The sequence below is a fragment of the Pteronotus mesoamericanus genome, unplaced genomic scaffold, assembly GCF_021234165.1.
Source record: "Pteronotus mesoamericanus isolate MK-2021 breed Mesoamerican mustached bat unplaced genomic scaffold, CSHL_Meso_final contig_1189, whole genome shotgun sequence".
Lineage (NCBI taxonomy): Eukaryota > Metazoa > Chordata > Mammalia > Chiroptera > Mormoopidae > Pteronotus > Pteronotus mesoamericanus.
The window spans coordinates 685,774-702,432 of record NW_026555038.1 but is presented as its reverse complement, the minus strand read 5'-3'; the positions used below and the strand labels follow the sequence as shown (position 1 = coordinate 702,432).

The 16,659-nt window shown below is 35.4% G+C and overlaps 1 protein-coding gene across 2 annotated transcripts in view; it reads right to left on the bottom strand.

Moving 5' to 3' along the window:
- SBF2 (SET binding factor 2) overlaps positions 1-16,659 on the bottom strand; it is a 402,149-nt gene that overhangs the window by 181,930 nt on the left and 203,560 nt on the right. For both annotated transcript variants that reach the window (XM_054582870.1, XM_054582860.1), the window contains exon 6: positions 16,472-16,577. In XM_054582870.1, the coding sequence (XP_054438845.1) occupies positions 16,472-16,577 (106 nt within the window). The remainder of the gene's footprint in view (positions 1-16,471; positions 16,578-16,659) is intronic.

Sequence of the window (16,659 nt, the reverse complement as noted above, 5' to 3'; positions counted from 1 at the left end):
TGATTATGCTATTATAGTTGTCCCAATTTCCCCCTCTGCACCCCTCCACTTCGGCTCCCTCCTGCTCTCCAGTGACCCCACCCCTCCTTGGTCCGTGTCCATGGGTTGTACATATAAGTTCTTTGGCTTCTCCATTGCCTACACTGTTCTTAACATTCCCCTGTTTTGTATCCATCCAATTATGCCTGTAAATCCCTATACCTTATAGTCAAATATTGTGTTCTTAAGTTACTTTTGATTAGTTTTTCTACTTCAAAGTGATTATGTTATTCTTTGAAAGACAGTGGAGCTTGTTTCTGTATGCTTTTAGTTTAAAGATTTTTTTTGTTTCATCCCCTCATGATTGACCTAACATTATTTTCTGAAGATCTAAACATGCTTCCAGAAGTCAAAACTATATAACAATGTCCATTCAGAGAAGCATCACTCCTTCCCAAAATTACTAGTATTGTGCCAATATGAACTTACTGGTTGTTATGATGTGACATGTTTATATAAGATATTACTGTTGGGAGAAGATGGGCAATGTATACTTGAGAATTCTCTACACCAATTTAGCAACTTTTGTGAGTCAAAGAATTCGAAAATTTTAGTGGATGTGCTGCTGAAGTGAGCACAAAAGAATTTTAAAATTTGTATTTTAAAAATCTGTGGTTGTAATTTGTATTATAACAAATTACCACAAACCTGATGACTTAAAATAACACAAACACAGGGTGGGGCAAAAGTAGGTTTACAGTCATGAGTACCTGAAACAGTTTACTCTTGTAGTATTATTTATTATTATATTATTTTCCATATGAACTGTATACCTGCTTTTGCCTCAACCTGTATATTATGCTTAGTAAAAGAAGCCAGACATAAGGGAACATATATTGTATGATTCCATTTATATGAAATGTATAGAAAGAATATGTATGTATAGAGTAAGTATAGAATAGGTAAGCATAAAAGTACAGAAAAGACAGAAAGTATATTAGTGGTTGCTTAGGCATATTATCTTTAAGTTCTGGAGGTCAGAATTCCTCCACTCGGGTTTTTGAGCTTCTAGCAACTGCCCACATTCCTCTGCTCACGGCTCCCTTCCACCTCCGAGGCTGCAAAGGCCAGTGGGGTCTTTCCGCCTCCTATGATGACAGAGTGCATCAGTCTGACACTGGCTCTTTTGCCTCCCTCCTTCCGTCGTTTAAGCACCCTTGTGATTACACGGAGCCTGAGTAAAGGAACTGAGCCTCTGGTTTGATTTTGAAGGATAAGCACAAGTTAGTTATGGAGACAAGCACAGCAAGGCTTTCAAAACGGACAGAGGACTGTGTACATAGAAATAGAGGACTGAGGGAGGAAAGGGCACTAAGAGACCTACAAATAGCTCCGCCAAGAGAGGCTCCTGAGGGACCTGTACACCGAGAGAAAGAGTCCAGGCTTTTTTCCTAAAGACACTGGGGAAGAACTTTTCCCTCCCTACTCCTACCTGAACCCCACAAGAAAAGATAATCTGTTCTGGTAACCTAGCAGAAAATAAATTTCACAGCATTATTTAGTATCAGGTAAATTGTGAAGAAGCTATGCATTTATAAGGCTCTCTATCCTATTTACGTTATTTTAAAAAACTAGTTTATGATATCAACGGAGGGAATATAACACTAAACTTATTAAGACAGGATATATGTCTCATACAGTAGAAATGAGTTAGGGACAATGTTCTAGTATTTAAAGGGTAAGGTTTTCATTATCCAGAATAATTATATAGTGTAATACAGAAAAATTTACCCATACCTAACTTACCTGTGCTATAACCCACATCCCAAATATTTTAAGAAATTACAGTAATGTTTTTATTCCAAACTAGCAATGCTTGTTGCTGTGTTCATAGCTACATAGTTATTTATAAATCCAGTTTCTTGGAACTATAAGTGAAAATCAGTTTTCCACATAACCTTGAATTGTTCCCTAGTCTTCAGTAGCCAGAATCCATCCAAAGCTGCACAATAACAGTAGAGAAGACAATATGAAAAACAAACATTCCAGTGATAATTACTACTGATTTCAGTACAATGGTATAAACACATCCTGTTGATTATTAAAATAGTAAAACATTCTGAAAAATTACTTCCTGATTTTAACCTCTCTTTAGGGTTAAAGTTCTAAAATTTGTAACATCAAACATTAACAAATGTATTTGTTTCCTGTGTTGAAAAAACAACACCAAAAACTTTTCTTCAGAATCTTCCCCTTCTTTGAATAATGATATGTTGCAGAAATAGAACACTATATCTCAGCTTTCAAATGGTAAAATTAATTAAATTAAGGCCATCATATCAAGACAAAATATACTTCAGAAGCCTTAAACAATTTATTATAGTTCTTTCTGGTCAATCCACAGTGGAGAACACAACGTAGTAATGGTCATGGCTTTATAAAAGGCACAAAAAAGGAGATTTCCCAGACATTGGATCAATCTTTGCTGAGTACCTACCATGCTCCAGGCACCGGAATACTGCAATGAAAAAAACAAGCTCCCTATCTTCACAGACTAACTAAAGCTCTGCATGTTTTAGTGTTTAGTTTTGTAACTATCACTGAGATGAATGTTTAATATTTGTTATAAATTCAGAATATAATTTCCAAATGCTAGAAATGGAAATATTCTAAGTAAAAAATAGTGAAGAAATGTAACTGAATTGGGCAATTGAATGTGGGTATATTTTAGTGGTTTCAAGCATGAACTTATTCCCTTGAGGGTGACTTGAATTAAATACACTTTCTGTGCTTACAAGAAGAGTTTAGCAATATGGTAATCTTTAAATATAAGAAACCAGTTAAAAAATACATATGACCACAAAATTCAAATCTAAAACTGTGTATATACCAAGTAACAATCCGTAAAAGGCCACATAACCAAAACTGTGAAAGGTACAGCACATTTCCTTTCTTGGTTAACACTATAATGGGTTTTCGCGGTCTGGGATAATCACATTAGGTTATTACAATAGTAAACAGCCCAGATTCCTAGTCTGTGCCTATTCTGGCTGACCAGATTTTAAAATCTACTTTAACATCTAAATTTAAGAAGCAGAAAGCAAAAGGGGCCTTAGGAGTAGAACAGCAAACAAAAGGGAAGGATAGAGTAACTGGAAAATTAAAGCTTGGAGCAGAAATTAACATTTTTTATATTCAAAATCTGATTCTTAATGGATTAAAAAAATTTTATTGACTTGAGAGACAGAAAGAGGGGGGGGGAAGTGAGGAGAGACAGAGAGAGAAACATCAATTTGTTGTTCCACTTATTTACACATTCACTAGTTGATTCTTGATTCTTGATTCTTGTATATGCCCTGACTGGGGACTGAACCTACAACTGTGGCATATTAAGATGAAGCTCTAACCAACTTAGCTATTGAGCTAGGGTCAGAAATAATACTTTTAATTAAAATTTCTTGCTTCTCCCTTTTCCTCCAGTTCTTTAGAGTTTAGAGCTGCTGAATTCTAGCAATGGACATAAAAATATTTGGGGCAGGCTAGTAAGAGCTCACAGTTATGTGAATGGCAGATTGGTAAATAAATTGTTAAAATACAAAGGATAGAGACATGGACAAAGTGCTACAGAGCACAGAAAAGAGGATGATTTGTCCTGCCATAATTTGTAAGTTACATATCCTTAAATGTTGGAGTAGCCATATTTTATAAAAAGAATATTCTCTAAAGTGCTGAAAGAACAAAATAAAATTTTAGAGAACAGAACTTTGTGACAATAAAGGATAACCCTTAATGGCTATGTTGACTCAGAGTATTTGCATTCATTAAAGGATAATTCAATACAAAGACAGAGATGGCTATTTAATGGCAGCATTTAAGCACCATAAAAGATAAAATGAAGATGACAGTTTTGAACCAGAATTCTTTGAAACTGTTCACATATTTTATTTATGTGTAATTCTAACAAGCATAGCATAGTAGTCAACAAGCGCTAAATCAGTCAACGATTGTCAGTCTTTGGTGTTTTAAAATAGTTTCTTTTACAAAACTAGCATAAACATTTAATTTTAAATTTTGAAAAGAAAAAGAATCAACTTCCTGGTAACATTCTGACTACTTCCTACAACCCTATGCTCAAGAGGCACCAAACAACTATTTCGTGAAGGTCTTTCACAGCGCTACACATTGCCTATGTTCTTCCCTCTGCCTAGAAAGCCCTTCTCCCCATTTTTGAGCTAGTTAAAAGTTAGCTCTTGGTATCTGTATTATTGCACTAATAATACTGTATTATAATTTTTAAAGCATATCTGTTTCTCCATTAGGCTAAAAATATATCTGGGATAAGGGCTAGGATTTTTTTTTTTTTAAATCTTTATATCCCTATTACTAGCATAGGGCCTGATCATGGTAATGGCTATGTCAACATTTGATGAAAAAAAAAAAATATTCCTGCAGGTGGACATTACAGGAACTTTACTTTCTGTGATATTTATTATAAAACTTAAATTAGAACAATCTTCCCTAGAGATCATAGGCCTTGGAGCTGAAAATACATTGTAAGCCATTTCTTCAGAAAAGTTCTCCAGACCATGCTTGTGGGAAGATTTCATTTTTTCAAGTCCCCAAGGAAAATAGCTGATATTCAAATTGTCAAAAAATAATGAATCACAGATGTAGTAAAACACTGTTCCTTTTTCACCTAGAGGAAATTATGCCATTTATACTAATGGTCTAAACTATGGGCACTCAACTTCTCCAACTATATTTTTTACTCCATATATTGAAAAAGAAAATGCCTACTTCATTTTTCCCATTATAATTGAGAATAATACTAAAACAAGTAATGTTATATAAATAAACTGGGAAAACTGAGTGAAAATAGAAACATGGTCCAAAGTACTAGATTTTGATCGCTGAAGGAAAAAAAAAATCCATTCTATAACTGATGCATTAATTCATGCAGTTTATAAATTTACCAATCAACATATTCTTTTTAAAGATATTTCCTCTAAAGAGAACAATTTTTCACAATCCAATCCATCATTCTTTCCTCTGGTATCATTTCATCTTTTTATTTCAGGAACATAAATTGTTTTTAATACACTTAAAAGTTAATACCACTTCAAGAGTAATTATTATATAGCACTACAGACAGAAGCTTTTTAACATAAACAGAAAAGAGAATACCAAAAGTTTTCCATTAATATTTAAAAATAGAAATAACTTTCTGAACAGCAAGTTACAGCTACAATCAATATTTTAAGAATGTTTATGAACAAAGTAAAAACAATGTTTGTAAGCTAAACTAAAGAAAAACTCTAACATTTAATAATTTTTTAAACCTATATTTAATATTAGAGATCATCTAATTATCTAAATCTATAGTGAGTATTGGAGTTAATGAAAAACTGGCTAACGTTAAATATGGGTAAACAAGAAATAGTGTGCATATAAAAAGTTTATACCAAAACTGAATCATGAAGAAATAGAAATTCTGAAGAGACCAATAATGAGTAAAGGCATTGAAAACAGTAATCAAAACCTCCCGAAAAAGAAAAGTCTAAGACTAAATGGTTTCACTGCTGAATTCTACCAAAATGTAAAGATATATAGCAATTCTTCTTGACTCTCCCAAAAAAGTAAAGAGAAGGGGACATTCCCTGCATTATCTTAATGACAAAACCAGATAAGGAAACTACACATGATTCTTGAATGACAATGATTTAATTTACAATCCTTTGACTTTATGATGGTAAGAAAGCAGTATGTGTTCATTAGAAACTGTACTTGGAATTTTGAATTTGGATCTTTTCCCAGGCAAGCAATATGTGGTATGATACTCTCTCCTGATGCTAGGCAGTGGCAGCCAGTCACAGCTCCTAGTCAGGCGCACAATCACGAATCACAAAGGGAAACAACAAATACCCTACAGTGTACTACTGTTTGCCAGCATTTTCTGGATACTGTGGTCTAAGCATGTTTAAGGTAGGCTACACTAGCTATGGTGTTCAGTAGGTTAAGTGTATTAAATGCATCTTCAACTTAGAATATTTTCAGCTTATGATGGGCTTATTGGGACATAACTCCATTATAAGTCAAGGAGCATCCATCTAAGAAAACTACAGGCCAATATCCCTGATAAATATAATTGCAAAATTTCTCAATAAAAACCAGCAAAATTATGCAACAGCCCACATAAGGGATCATAGAGAATGACGAAGTGGGATTTATTCCTGAGATGCAAGAATGGTTCAACATACCCAAAATCAATGTTATAAACCACATTAATAAAATATTAAAAAATCATGTGATCATCTCAATAGATACATAAAAAATCCAATATGCTTACGTAATTAAAAAAATTTCAACAAAGTGGGTATACAGGTAATGTATTTCAACACAATAAATGCCATACATGACAAGCCCACCACTAACATTTTACTCAATGGTGTTTCCTGGTAATGTCAAGAAGAAGGCTAGGGCGCCCACTCTCACCACTCCTATTTAACATAGTACTAGATGTCCTAGCCAGAGCAATTAGGCAAAATAAAGAAATTAAAAGCACCCAAATCAAAAGGAAGAAGTAAAATTGCTTCTGTTTCCAGATGAAATGATCTTGTATATAGAAAATTCTAAAGACTCCACCAAAAAGCTATAAAAATACACGAATTCAGTAAAGTGGCAGAGCACAAAGTGAACAAACAAAAATCAGTTACATTTCTTTACACTGACAAGTAACTATCTGAAAATAAAATAAAGAAAATCCTATTTATAATAGCATCAAAAATAACAAAATGCTTAAAATTTAACTGAAGTGAAAGATCTGATGTTGAAAACTACAAGACTTTGAGGAAAGAAATTAAAGATACACATAAATGGAAAGGCATCCCATGTTCTTGAATCAGAAGAATTAATATTGTTAAAACTGTCAATATTCCCCCCAAACAGCTATGGATTCAATGTAATCTCTAAAAATTTTAATGGCATTTTTCACAGAAATAGAAAAAAAATCCTAAAATGTATATGGACTGTAAAAGACCCCAAATAGTCAAGACAACCTAGAGAAAGAAGAACAAAGCTGGAGGTATTTATTAATTCCTGATTTCAAACTATATTAAAAAGCTACAGTATTCAAAACAGTATGATACTGGCATAAAAACAGACAAGTCAATGGAACAGAACCAAGAGCTTAGAAATAAACTCTACATATACAGTCAGCAAATACTTGACAAAGGGGCCAAGAATATCCAATGGGAAAAGGAGAGTCTCTTCACTACATAGTGATGGAAAACTTGAATAGTCACACACAAAAGAACAAAATTGGACCCCATCTCACATTGGTCACAAAAAAATAACTTGAAATGAATCAGATACATAAGTGTAAGAATCTGAACTACAAACTACTAGAAAAAAAATAGGTGAAAAAAAGTCCTTGACATTGGTCTTGGCAATAATTTTTGGATGTGACACCAAAAATGCAAGCAGCAAAAGCAAAAGTAAACAAGTGGGATTACATCAAACTAAAAAGCTTCTATACAGCAAAAGAAACAATTGGCAAGATAAAAAGGCAACCTATAGAATAGTAGACAATATGTATAAAGCATCTATGTGATAAGGAATAAATATCCAAAATATGTAAGGAACTTACACGTCACAGAAAAAAAACCCCCAAAAAACAAACAAAAAAACCTGATTAAAATAGCCTTGAATAGACATTTTTCCTAAGAAGACCATATAAATGCCAAAAGGTACATGAAAAGATGGTCAACATCACAATCAAGAAAATGCAAATAAAAACCATAATAAGATATCATCTTACACCTGTTACAGTGATTATCATAAAAAAGAAAAGAGATGGCACTGACTGGTGTGGCTCAGCTGGTTGGAGCAATATCCCATAGACCATAAGGTCATGGGTTTGAGCCCCAGTCAGGTGTGTCCAAGAAGGCTGGTAATCACTATTTCTGTCTCTCTGTCTGTCTATTCTTCTCTCTCCCCACTTCTTCCCAATCTGAAGCAATGAAAAAGTGTCCTTTGGTAAGGATTAAAAAAATAAAAGAGAAGTGTTGGCAAGGCTGTGGAGAAAAAGAGAACCGTTGTCCACTGTTGGTGGGAATAAAAGTTGGTGCAGCCATTATGGAAAACAGTATGGAGGTTCTCCAAAAATTTAAAAATAAACTACCATATGATCCAGCCTTCTCATGTCTGGGTATATATCTATAGAAAATGAAATCAATATCTCAAAGAGGTATGAACAGCCAAGACATAGAAACAAACCACATGTCCATCAGTGGATGAATGTATAAAGAAAATGTGTTATGTATAATAAAATGGAATATTATTCAGCCCAAAATATGAAATGCTGCCTTTGGTGACAACATGGAGAAAACTTGAAAGCATTATGCTAAGTAAAACAGACAGACTAACCAATTTATGTTCTTATTTATTTGGGGAATCTAAAAAGAGAGAGTTGAATGCCTGTTGCCAAGTGTTAAAGGTTAGGGGAAATGGGAAAATGTCTGTCAAGCAGTACACATTTCAGGTATAAGATGAATAAATTCTGGGGAATCTAATATATAGCATGGTGACTATAATTAATTATACAGTATTATATACTTGCAAGTTGTTAAAGAGAGTAGGTCTTCAATGTTACTAGTGCACACACACACAAATAATTATGGAAGGGGATGGAGGTTTAACTAACCTCGCTGTGGTAATCATTTTGCGATATGTATGTGCATGAAGTCATCTCACTGCCAACCTTAGACTTACATAAGTTATATGTCAACAATATCTCATCAGTAAAGATGGAAAAAAGTATAAACATAGAAAATACAAGACTTAAGTTGTTTAATTATAAAAACAGAGTGATGACAGCTGAAGGCCCAAGATCATTTTAATCTCTGACTTTAAAATGTCTAATAAATAATGTACTGTAAAAACGGAGAGTAAGTATTCTAAAGATAGTGTGTTTGTCATTAAAATCCAAATTATAAGTGAATGGGTTTGACAAAAGATGTCAGGAGAATTTCACAAAATTATGTGGATCAAGGAGAGACACCTGAGTTAAACAGCTATAGACTGATTAAGAAATCAGAGGGGCTATAAACACCAGTTCCTGTGAATACAATCTTATTACCATAAAAACTGCAGTTTTCCCCACTTGAAGTGCAAATCTTTAGGCAAGCCAACTTAGTTCACATAAGCTGCAACAACAAGAAGCAAGCAAACACACAAAAAGATGGCAAGTAAGAAATTAAAGTAATTAAGGAAATTATGGGGAGTGAGGTGGGTGATGGCGGAAGTCCATGTAATGGTTTCAGGCAAACACAAGAGAACTCTCAAGCTGTGGGAAACAAATTTACTATCATACAATCCTTGGAGAGAACAACCAAGAAAATGTTATCGTTAAATTTAGACTTTTCACAGGAAAACTAGTCAAGGTTACTAAAGAATCTTATAGTCTTTATCTGCTTCCTGTCTGTGCTTTGTAAAATCCACCACCACCACACCACCCCCAACCCAGGTAATGAACTCTGATAACGGTCTAATATTGGCTTTCAACAGCAGTCCAACTAAAATGCCTGGTGATAAGAGCATGACTTTAGACACAATTATCAGTACCACAGGCTCTAGAAACTACAACTCTGCATACGGCACTGTTTAAGGGGCATCTTTCTTTCTCCTTTCCTGTCTTATCTTTTCCTTATTCTTTCCCTGAAAAAGCAACTTTTGAATATGTAAGCAAAAGATAATAAAGCTCAAAATACTTGAGAGTAAAATAATGAAATTTGATCCTCCAATGACTAATCATCATGTGTTTTGGCACACTTCATCCATTCACAGAATATCTCCTAATGAAATATATCTGCTATTCTCTTCATGGCTAGCACATTCATTCATTTATTCAACAAATATTGATGCCTTTTGTGCCCAAGGCATTATATCAGTTATACAGGGCACAAATAAGAAGTCCTAACTATTTTTTTATTATTCTCCTATCATAAAGGCAGTTCTTGAAGCTCACAGTCTAGTAAGGGAAAACTTCATATTAACAGATGGAGAAGAAACATAAGGCAGAATTTCCAAACAATCATTGGGGTATCTAGGAATCAATATTTTATCAACCTTCTAGGCTTTCTGTTATTTGAGAAGAATAAAAATCTCTAATTTGTTCAAGAATTGCACTTTTAAAAATAAGTTATATAGTTAGTTTTACAACTTTTAAAAATATATTTATTGCAAGGTAAATCACAAATATAGAAAACCATACAAATCAAATGCAAGGCTTAGTGAATATGCTATAAACAAAACAGATTAAGATGAACTCTGCCAGCAACCTTAGAAGCCCCTTCCATGTGCCCCAATCACAACCACCTCTCTGCTGCCATAGTGACCACTATCCTAACTTTATTCTATTAACTATTTTCCTGATTTTTTCTACAGACAGTTTAATCACCCAAATGTGCATATCTAGACACTATAGTTCAATCTAATCCAGTTAAAAATGAGATGTGTTTTAAATCTCTTAATCCAGAGCTTCCTCCTCCATTTCTTTTCTTTCCTTATAATTTATTTGTTAACAAATCTGGGACATGTTACCTATAGTTTCTGAGAGCCTGGATTTTGAAAAATGCATTCTCTCAGTGCAGTTCAATGAGTTGTTCCCTTATCTTCCGTACTTCCTGTGATCAGACTCAGATTTTATCCCTCTGGTAAAAACTAAACGTAATGTTTTGTTTTGAAGATTTTTATTTATTGATTTTTAGGCAGAGGGGAAAATAAATGGAGAAAAACATCGACGTGGAAGAGAAGTATCAATAGGTTGCCTCTTGCACACGTCCCATTTGGGGACCAAAACCACAACCCAGGCATGCGCTCTGACTGGGAATTGAACTGGTAACCTTATACGTTGTGGGACAACATCCGGCTTACTGAGCCACACCTGCCAGGTCAAACTACAGGTGATGTTTGGCAAGGCTTGGAACATCATAACTGCTTGTTTTTCTTCTTGTGATAACAATTACTGATACTTAGATCTTCACTGAGGGTTATAAAATGATGATGTTCTACCTCTATAACTTCTTTTTCATTTATTGATTATTGATAGAATAATACTTTTAAAAAGACAATTCTCCTCATCTACTACTGAGTTACCCTGTACTATATAGTTCATATACAGGCAGAATAAATGTTTGATTCATTTCCTTTACTTGTAAGTTTTCAAGATAACAAATTTGTTCCTGGACATATTCTGGACTAACAGTATTTTTTAAAGATTTTATTTATTCATTTTTAGAGCAAGGGGAAGGGAGGGAGAAAGAGAGAGAGAAACATAGATTGGCTGCCTCTCACATATGCCCCAACTGGGGACCAGGCCCATAACCTTAGGCATGTGCTCTGACCAGGAATCAAACAGGCAACATTTCACTTTGCAGGACGACGTCCAACCAACTGAGCCACACTGATCAGGGCTGGAATAACAATATTTTTATTTTAATATTATTATGAATTCATGGATTTTAAAGTATTTTCTAGGTTTCAACCAATTGCACTTATGGTCATTTCTGATGCTGAAGTTGTACCATCTTAATCAGTTGCAATCCTCTGCAAGATGGTTTTTGAGTTGTTTTGACAAGTCCCTAACAGTTTTTCTTTATTGAGATATAATTCACATACCGTAACATTCACCCTTTTAAAGTATACAAGTCAGTGGTTTCTAATACAGCCACGCATAATACTATCACCAATGTCTAACCCCAAAACAACTTCATGACCTGAAGAGAAACTCCATACTTATTAGCAATCACTTTCCATTGCCCTTTTCCCCCTAGCTCATGGCAACCACTAACCAACTTTCTGTGTCAATGAATTTGCCTATTTAGACATTTCATATAAATGGGATCATACAATATGTATCTGGCTTCTTTCACTTAGTATTTGTTTTCAAGACTCATCCATGTTGTAGCATGTATCAACACTCACTCCTTTTTTACGAATGAGTAATACCACTGTATAGATATACCACAATCTGTTTACCTAGTCATGACATAACAGATAGTTCAGTTGTGTCCATTTTTTGGTTATTATGGGTAATGCTGCCATAAACATTCACATACAAGCTTTCATGTGGGCATGTTTTCAATTCACTTGTAGAATTTGATATAGTTGACATATGTATATACCTGTGAAACCATCATCACAATTAAGATAATGAACACGACCATCCCAGTTTCCTTGTTTCCCATGGTAATTCCTCTCGTCCCACGCTGCAGGCAACCAGTGATCAGTTTCTGTCACCATAGATTAGAATGTATCTTCTGTAGAAACCAAATCATGCAGTATGCATTTTTGATCTGGCTTTTTTCATTAAACATAATTATTTTCAGATTAATACATGCTACAGCCCATATCAGTAATTCATTACTTTGTATTGCTTAGTAGTCTTCCATTGAATGAATATACCACACATTATTTATCCATATCATCACCATTATCCATTACCATTGATGGACACTGAGCTTATTTCTAGTTTTTTACTGTTGTTAAAAATATGGCTATGAACATTCATTCATAAATATTTCTATGGACAATGCTATCATTTTCTTTACGTAAATGCCTAGGAATGGAATGACTAGGTTATTTGGTTTATTTAACTTTTTTTAAAAAGTCAAATTGTGTTTCAAGATTGCTTTCCCATTCACATTCCCATTAGCAGTGAATTAAAGTCCAGTTTTTCCACCTCTTTGCTGTATTCAGGCAGCCCTCTGAAAAGCTGAAAGGCTAAAGCTCCTTTTCCTCCTTCTTCAGGGATAGGCCTCAGGTTGTACACCTTCTCTCAATAATTCCAAGCAGTAATGGTTGCAGCAACCCACCCTCTATCCTCTTTGTTCTTACTGGCCCTCGGGTATCCAAACTATGCTGATTCTGTCAGTAGTCTAAATAAGGTGGGAGAGAAACTAGTCCGCTGGGCAGGGTAGTCCTCTGTAAAGTCACAACACTAGATACACACTCGACTCTTCTCCTTCTCCTTCCCAAAGGAGAAGCTGCAAGCTGGGCTGTTCTCTCCCAGCACTGAGCTGTGCTTGCTTGGGGGAGAGGCTGACCTGGTAAAGTGAAATTGTTCTTCTCATCTGTTTCAAGATGGCTAATCTTGGCTCTGTGATCATCTGTGCTACTATGACTTCTTAACTAGAATTTTGGAATTCTCATAAAGGTATTTTGGTCTGTATATCATTATTATATCAATGTTCCTATGGGAGAACAAGGACTGGGATTTCCTATTCTGTGACTTTGCTAATGTTACTCTCCAAATTCTTATTCTTGACTGTTATCTCCTTCACTTGGTTGAGGATTTTTTTAATCTTCAGCCAAGAATATATTTATTGATTTTTTTTTTTTTGAGAGAAAGAGGAAAGGAGTGGGGGGGAAAGAGAAAGAGAGAAGTATTGATCAATTGCCTCTGGTATGTGCCCTGACCAGGGACTGAACCTGCAACCTAGGTATATGCCCCAACTGAGGATCAAACTTCAACCTTTGGTGTACAGGACAACACTCTAATCAACTGAGCCACCCAGCCAGGGCTATATTCTTCATTATTTTAAGCACAGTGATTTTAGTATCTAAATCTGGTAACTACTTTCTGGATAGTCTTTTATGTTGTCTATGGTTCTTTTGTATTTCACTCATGTAGGGTTAGTCCTCATGTTACTGATTATTTTTAACTAAGCATTGGTCATGCTCATATGTATATATGTATACTGAGGTCTATTCAGAAAGTATACAACTAATGTAATATGAAAAATAGAGACATTTACTGAAAAAAATACAAGAAACACTAGACATAGGACAATGAGGCCTTAGTTCTCTTAAAAGCAGACACCTTGGGACCTCACACAGTTCTCCCCATCACTATCAGCTGCCTCATCATATTTTTCTGACTCCCACTGACAGTCCAAAATGTCTTCCTTTTCAAAGGTGATTTTAGTTTTTGGAAAACCCAGAAGTCACAGGGTGCCAAATCTGAGCTTAGGGGGGCTGAGTCACCTGGGTGATTTGATGTTTCACCAAAAAACTCTGCACAAGACATGATGCATGAGCAGGCACGTTGTCATGATGACACTGCCCATCACCAGTTGCCCAGAGCTGTGGCCTTCTGAATCACCCATATAGTTTCCACAAAGGAACGTTCAAGCTTAATGCAAAATGTGATGTAGATTCATTTCTCTACTCACTCAGTCATGTTGAATGCAATGGCCACACAGTACACATTCTCACTCAATGGCATACACCACCCTGACTGACTAGTACAGTGAAGTCATCATTGTTCACAGATGCACATTCGAGTCCATTTTCCTTGGCTGACAGGTTACATCAATGTTGTGCAAACCATTCTCATTATATTAACAATGGGTGGCCTTTTTCTGGACAGACCTCATGTGTATATATAAATTTATAGGCAGACTTGAGGCCTAGAATGCAGTTATCTTGTTCCAGAGAAAATTTACTTTTATTTCTAATACGTGGCTAGAGACAATAACATCAAGAATCACCTTAACTCATTTACAGGAACTGAAATGACTTCCAGCTGTATATCAGTTCCTCAGGGGAACTGCTGACTTGCAATTTTACCTACTCCTACTAGGTCTGTCCTTTATGATCCCAACTCAAAGCATGAGAGCTTATAAAAGAATCTCCACTGGTAAAACTTGAACTCAAACTTTCCCCTTCCCCATGGAATATCAATAATGCTGATCAGCTCTTAAGTTAATCTCCCAAAATACAGGTGCTTTGGGAAAAATTGGTCCCAAATGTCTGGCTTACTTCTCTATGTTTTATGCTTTTCTTAGACCATGGTTTGGTATTTCTTTAATTGTCTCTGATGCTTTCAAGAAGATGTTGTTTATATTTGTACAGCTTTTCTAGTAGTCAGTGTTAAGAGGGTCAGTCTGAATTACATAGGCCACCATTACTGGAAGAGAGGTCAGGTTTTACAAATTTATACCTTATACCAGTTTTTCTCAGTTAGAGGACTACTGATATTTGAGGTAAAATTCTTCTGGTGCACATACAAGTATGTTATGCATGAAAAATGTTTAATACCCATGGTCCTTGGCACTAAATGCCAGTAACAGCCCCTCTCCTCCCCCTACATCACTATAAAACTCAAAGGCATGAGAGGTTTATAAGGCGCTCATTAAGTATAAGATAAATGGTAGCATTTGAAAATGTGAAATTGTGTCCTATCCTTCCATTCCTCTTCATGGTAAGTCTTTGCTTTCACTGACAACAGGGGTGTCCAATCTTTTGGCGCCTCTGGCCACATTTGAAGAAGAGTTGCCTTGGGCCACACATTATTCAAGCACTAACAAAAACTGATGAGCAAAAAAAAGGTTTTAAGTAAATGTTCAATTTTGTGTTGGGCCGTATCACAGCCATCCTGGGCTGCATGTGGCCCACAGGCCACGGGATGGACACTCCTGTGAGGAACACAGCCCATTTTAAAAGTTAAAAAAAAAAAATGCAGGTGAATAGTGATTGGCTAAAATCAGTTAAGTCAGTGGTTGGCTGGGAGCATGGACAGGGTGTAGGTAGTCCATGAACCCCTAAAATTACTTCAAAAAATGCATGGAGGGAGGATTTAATTAGTAAGATATTCTATAGAAGAATAAGTACCACCAGACATAACCTATTTTCACACATTAAAAATAGCTTTAATTACATTAGGACTTAATTGAGACAACTCAGTGAATAGAAACTTTCAGGGAGGAAGAAAAGAGTATTTAAGGTTTGAACAATTGAAGGGAGGTAGATATAATGGGGAAGAACTATTGCTCTGGGATTGATACATAATCCATCTTTACTTGGATACTAGAAAACTCTACTCATATTTAATCTCTTCTAAGGCTTTCTACATTTGCCTGACTGAAATAGCAGCAAAAGAATAAAAATGAAGCCACTAATGAAAAAGAAGTGATAAGTTACAGAGCTGAGAAAGGAACAAAATTTGTGTAAGGAACTAAGAATTCTACGGAGAAGGAGAGTGTTACTATTAAGTTACATTACTCCTTAAATGAAGTATAAGCTTTCCAATGTATAAGGAGCACTTTCTAGTGTCTTCCCCCACCCTCCCCCACCCCCCGCCATTGTTCATCCTAGCCATTGGTGAGATGAGAAGGATGGGATTTTTAGTTTCATCAGACAAAATTTCTACAAAAGTAATTCACCTAAGGAAGAGCACATACTACCTACTCATCTTTTAAAGCACAAAGAAAATATGTCTACTTTTGAAAAGTCTATGTGACTCCAGAGCAAGGGGGGGCTGGGTTAAAGATTAAAAACAAAATACTACCCATGTAATTATATATTTTATATAGCAAGTATTTAACAGTTCGCTTTTTGTTTTCCAGATTCATGTCAGGTGATGTGAGCTTAAAATAAATTTTGTTTTCTAGGCTTGCACAAGAAGACATTGAAAATAGGAGGAAAGACATACCCAACTGCTGGAACAGAAGGGCCACACTAGTGCCTGTGACAGGAAGGCTGTCGTGCAAAGGAGTCTGGATCAGCTGCCTATCTCCTGCACCCAAGGAGAACAGCTTCTGTAGCATGGGGAAACACAGAAACACACACACAAGCACATAAACGATTCCTTTTCAGACATTTTCTTAAGATTAAAAAAAA